The sequence below is a fragment of the Silene latifolia genome, chromosome 3, assembly GCF_048544455.1.
Source record: "Silene latifolia isolate original U9 population chromosome 3, ASM4854445v1, whole genome shotgun sequence".
NCBI classification, from domain to species: Eukaryota; Viridiplantae; Streptophyta; class Magnoliopsida; order Caryophyllales; family Caryophyllaceae; genus Silene; species Silene latifolia.
Window position 1 is genome coordinate 152,631,113 of NC_133528.1, and position 6,000 is coordinate 152,637,112.

Below are 6,000 nucleotides of genomic sequence, written 5' to 3' on the forward strand. Positions count from 1 at the left end.
GAGGGTCATAGAGCTGGTCATTAGCATGGGCTGAACCGGCCCGACCCGCTTTGGCCCATTAATTTAGGCAACTTGACCCCGTCCATCTGACCCGGTATTGGCCCGGGTCCTAAATTTCCAGCCCGACCCACCCCAAGCCTGCTATTTTAGCAAGAAAAAAAATTAAAGGCCTGCCGGCCCGCCTAAAATAGAACACGGGCCTGGCCGAGGTTATATCTCCTACAGCCCGGCCCGTCTCGCTCATGAGCCTGGTTAGGGCCAGAACAAAAGAGCCCGGCCCGGCCCGAGAATACCTCTAGACGGTCCTATAGAAGAGATGCTGAAAAAGAGTACAAATTATTATATAATACCAATTTATACATAGGACTAGCCAAGTAACACAAAGCCCAACTAAATTATTCAATACACTTGTAAAAAAGTATTTAATTTTGATAAGTTGTATACCGGAAAAATGTAAGTTTGTCCAAGTAGTGAAGTAGGGTGTAGTTTTAGCTAGCCATAAAAATATATGGAAATTGAAAAGGTTCTTCATATGAAAAAAGGCGTCGGCGAAACTAGCTATGCAACGAACTATCTCATTCAGGTGACGTCCTTCCTCCGTCTAATTGCATGCAGGAGAGATTTGTTTTACGTTTAAATTGTATTAACAATCATTTGCTTGTACTATCATTATGGTCTGAGCCTATGTCGTCTAGACTTTGAGCATGTCACTCTCGGCTGGCTTATCTAGTATATACAACTTTTTTATGAATTCCTCCCTTTCAAATTATGAGTTATGACAAATATTTATGCTAGAAATTTAGAACATTACCCAACAAAACCCTGGAATCTCAAGCTTTTGATGTGTAACAGAGAACAGTAACAACACAGGCCGGACCGATAATAGAAGAAAGCATAAAGGAAGTTTATACTACTTTAAGGCCAGAATGCTTTATGATGGCTGACATGGGTTGTTCTTCAGGGCCAAATGCTTTTCTACTAGTCTCGAGAATCATAGACATAATTGACGAGGCTAGCCGGGGTATAAATCGACAATGCCCTCAATTTGGAGTGTTCTTAAATGATCTACCTGGAAACGATTTTAATAGCTTGTTTAACCAGCTGTCAAGTTTTGAAAAGGACTTAGAAGAAGGTAAAGGAAGAAGTTTCGGACCTTGTTTTGTGTCGGGAGTCGCCAAGTCGTCGTTTTATGGAAGAGTCTTTCCTGACAAAACAACTTGAAACATTTACAATTGAGGAGGTAAGACAATTAGTCGAGGTTGAAACATCATTTGCTTCAAAAGAATCCCACATTGATAAAATATGTTGGAGTATTATAGCTTATAAGTGATCTTTTGTATTGGACTACTAGATATGTAGTGGTAAAGGGCTCGTACAGCCACACGCGCGCCGGGCCGGGCACGGGCTGTCGCAGGCCCCTCTAAAAGACCGAGTAATCAGTTTTGGAAATTGTGCAAAAATATTATAGAGAATAAGTAATCGTACTTCCAAAAACGGCCTACGGCAGCCCGGCCCAGCGTGCCATGCTCTCGGCAAACATTGGTTGGAGCATGGATACGTCTCAAGACCTTGAAACACGAGCCAAATTTGCGGCGAAGAGCTTAAGAGTAGTGACAGAAGCCTTACTTGAAACGAGATTTTCCCATGCAGTCATGGATGATTTGTTTCTACGGTTCGAAGCTCGAATTAAGGAACGAATCGTTGTAAAAGATGGTGAATATGTTAACATTGTGCTATCAGTGACTATGAAAGAGTAGAACTTTGTTCTTTATAAGTCTTGGAAACTAGTACTCTGTACCATGTATAGTCGTATAGAGACCGATAGATCACATTATTTTCTAGTTAATAATTTAACATTGTGCTATGGATGATTTTTATGTAATTATATACGGAGTATATAGTATTGATTGATAAGTAGACACTAATAAACGTGAAAGATCAAATAATTGTTGTGATTACATAAAAATATGGTAAATTGGTAATGTATTTATATACTCCCTCCGTACCAGACCAAATGTAACACTTACTATAAACGGACGTATCACACCAAAGGTAACATTCCTTATTTGGCCCACTACATTACCAAGTTATCTTTATACTCATTTGATATTTATACAAAATGCCATCACATAGGACACATACCCCACCTACCTACCCACAATTAAACCCACAATTACATACCCCACCTATTTTTTCCCTCTTTACCCTTACTTTTTCCACTTTTTCTTAAATACTCCAATTTTCCCTACGTTTTCTTTGGTGTGGTACGGAGGGAGTACTACTTTACGTACACTACCATAACAAAAAGTATTTATTTTATTAGCTAAAAATAATTTGAGTAGATGATTAACAATTGAAGGGTATTACAAGGTAAAACCCCCCCGGTTGCTTAGCGGAATTTAGAACTGAGCAATTTTGATACCATGATATAATAATAATAATAATAATAATAATAATAATAATAATAATAATAATAATAATAATAATAATTGTGATTATATAGAAATATGGTAAATTGGTAATGAAACCCTAACCCTAATTTTAGAACATTTTCTTATTCTATAAGGTAATAATACAATATATCTTTATTTCCTAAGAAAATCAGTCTAAAAGTATTAGCTGATTTTTAAGCTTACAAGTTAATAATCCACACCATGTCCGATCCACACATTGAAATGAAGATGTCATGTTAAGAGTTAAGACTCGCTTAACAAATTGTTACGTGTGATATGTGACTCGGTCTATTGTATAGTTGAAATATTATACTGTCTCTGTGCGTGAGTCCATTTCCTATCAACGGACGTTATTGAATTCTATCAACATCGAACGGTTCACGATTTATGCATAGAAAAAAAAGGCTCAATAGAGTAGGCAGAAGGCAGAGGATAATATTATTAAATGGGTTTGTGAGAGAAAATGGAGAGAAATGAAATGAAGAAGATCATAATTGGTCCTTTTTAGCCTTTGGCATAATTGATACCGACAAGAAGTACGGTCGTACTAGGTACAATTTAATCCCGATGGGATGGTATCAATAATTCAATACAAACAAGAAGAAAAGTCTGTAAAGTTGTAATGCATGTTTTAACAATGTAAAGGAATAGTAAATATTGCTCCTATATAATTGGTCCCTTCTTTCTTATACAAGTAAATGCGAAAGATTTACATTACTTTCCCAAAACACAACTAAAACTAACATAACTATCCTAGCATATACAACATGCAGGTCGTTACAAGCGTAGGAGAACGGAGAAATACTAAAGAAATGGAAGTCGAAAATGTTTTTCATATGAACAACGGCGTCGACCACACCAGCTACGCTAAGAACTCTCTAATGCAGGTCTACCTCCATCTCCTCCCTCGCCTTACTATATTTCTCCGACTCTTTAAATTACTCCCTCTATTCCGGTCATTAGTTTATCTTTACTATTATTTATGGTTATGGTAAATGGATGACGAGTAGATAATAGTGTTCCATTAGATATTTGGATGATCAAATTAATTACTCCTAAAAAAAACTTTTTCAACATAAAAAGGTAAATATATGAATGCGACAGCTTAAAAATGCAAGTTTCTCCAAGTACCTACAGTCTTAGCTAGCCATAATAATGGTCAGAACGGAGGGAGTACTTTATTATAAATTGCACCTGGACATCTCAAACTTTTGCTTTATAACAGAGAACAGTAACATCAAAGGCAGGGCCGATAATTGAAGAAAGCGCAAAAAAAGTCTATAATACCTTAAGGCCGGAGTGCCTTATGATGGCTGAAATGGGTTGTTCTTCAGGACCAAATGCTTTGCAAGTAGTCTCGAGAATCATTGACGTAATTGAAGAGACTAGCCGGAGTATTAACCGTCAATGCCCTCAATTCGGTGTATTCTTAAATGATCTACTCGGGAACGATTTCAATACCATGTTTAACTTACTCCCGAATTTCAACAAGGACTTACAAGAAGCTAAAGGAAGCAGTTGCGGACCTTGTTTTGTGTCGGGAATCCCTAAATCATTTTATGGACGAGTTTTCCCTGACAAATTTCTTCATTTTGTTCACTCATCGTACAGTGTTCATTGGCTTTCTCAGGTAAACAAAAGCCCTTTTGAAGTCACCAAAATAAAAACCTCGTCAACAATGTAAAACGACATTTAAAAAGAAAATTTTGTGTTTTTCTAAAACGACATATATTATGAAACAGAGAGAATATAGAGGGAGTGAAATTAAAACCTCGGACCTAATGTTCACAATACCAGAGAGTCTTAATTATTAGGACGATCTAGTCGGTGAAGTTTTGTTAATTGAAATGGCAGGTACCAAGAGGATTGGTAAGCGAAAATGGAGAAGCCTTAAACAAGGGAAACATATACATAGCAAAAACAAGCCCTCCAGAAGTATACAATACATATTGTGCACAATTTGAGAGTGATTTCATGTTGTTTTTAAGGTCACGTTCAACGGAAATGGTCTATGGTGGTGGCATGGTCGTCGTACTCAATGGTAGCATCAATAGTGATGACCGTGACTCGATACTTGAGTTGCTTGGCTCTACCCTTCAGGAGATGGTTTTAGAGGTAATTAATAAATGTTAAAGATATTACGGTATATTATTAATTAAAATTATGAAATTCTACAATATACCGTAATATCTCTAGAAAAAAAAAATCACATTTATTATTGCTAAGCGCCTGAGGAGAAATTTTAACGCTTGAGTTATCGGCAGGGTGTAATTGAGCAGGAAAAATTGGACAAGTTCAACATGCCCTTTTTTACTCCAACAGTCGAGGAGGTTAGAAAATTAGTCGAAGCTGAAGGATCATTTGCGCTCAACAAACTCGAAACATTTACAGTTGATTGGAGCGTAGATACGTCTCAAAACCTTGAAACTCGAGCCAAGTTTGTAGCTAAGACCGTAAGAGCAATTGTAGAACCTTTTCTTACAACTGTATTTAACCATGTTGTTATGGATGATTTGTTTCTATTGTTTGAAACACGTGTTAAGGAACGAATTGCTAGAAAAACAGGTGAATTCTTTACCATTGTGTTATCGGTGACCAAGAAAGAATGACACTTCTTTCCTTCTCTTTAACAATTAAAATGTACGGAGTATGTAATATAATTTCTATTGTTATTTGTGAAAAAGATTATCATTGATAATCTATGTTTAAATACACAATATTAGAGTTTTACGACACTGTTCATTACGATATACAATATGTATAATGCTGTTGTACTGTTATATAAAGATCATATTCTGTATCAACAAAATTTATCAAAGAAAACAAGTATGAATGTAATTGAAATCAACTAGTACAAACGAGTCGATGTATGAATCGGTCTTTTGTACTAAAAGCCCAAGCAAGCTACAAGCAATGTCAGGCCCAACAGCCCAATAATCAGTCTAAGCTCATTATGATTTATGAGGTGTACTATGTACCTTTGTGCGGAGTAGTTTGTGCTCGGTTCCGGTTATTTGTTTATTTTTAATTTTGGCACAAAGATTAAGAAAAGAGAATAGCTTAATTATTGGATGATAAGCTGACTAAATTGAGTGCGCATCATCAAATTCTCCATGAAAGGCATTTTCAAAATAGAAAGATAAACAATTGACTGAAACACCCTAAAATGCAATAAATAAGCAAATGACCGGTATAGAGTGATTCTCTACAATTGACCTTGGATTTTATGAATTTACCGTATCAGTATTATTTACGCCATCCCATCCTGATAATTGTAAAGGGTATTTCAATCAAAAAGGAAAACAAATTATTAATCCGACAAAAAAAGTGCCATTTTGAATAAGAGTAGGGTAAGAAATACATCCATAATAACAATAACAATAACAATCGGGTGAAAGAAGACTTGTTTAACAAATTGTTACACTTCGCTTTATCAATCGATCTTTTTTATCATCAAATTATTACTCCCTCCATACCACACCAATGGTAACATTGACTTTTTCACACTTGTCGAGATACGTTTTGCAACATGAATATCTTTAGTTAC

General features: G+C 36.0%; 1 protein-coding gene across 1 annotated transcript; it reads left to right on the plus strand.

Annotated features, from left to right (window-relative positions):
* The first annotated feature begins 486 nt into the window (after window positions 1-486).
* Window positions 487-5,186, plus strand: LOC141649989 (putative jasmonic acid carboxyl methyltransferase 2). The gene is made up of 6 exons (XM_074458652.1): window positions 487-583; window positions 853-1,197; window positions 3,209-3,340; window positions 3,679-4,083; window positions 4,308-4,568; window positions 4,718-5,186. The coding sequence occupies exons 1-6, from the start codon at window positions 509-511 to the stop codon at window positions 5,060-5,062; spliced, it is 1,563 nt and encodes a 520-aa protein (XP_074314753.1). The 5' UTR covers window positions 487-508; the 3' UTR covers window positions 5,063-5,186.
* Window positions 5,187-6,000: the final 814 nt, after the last annotated feature.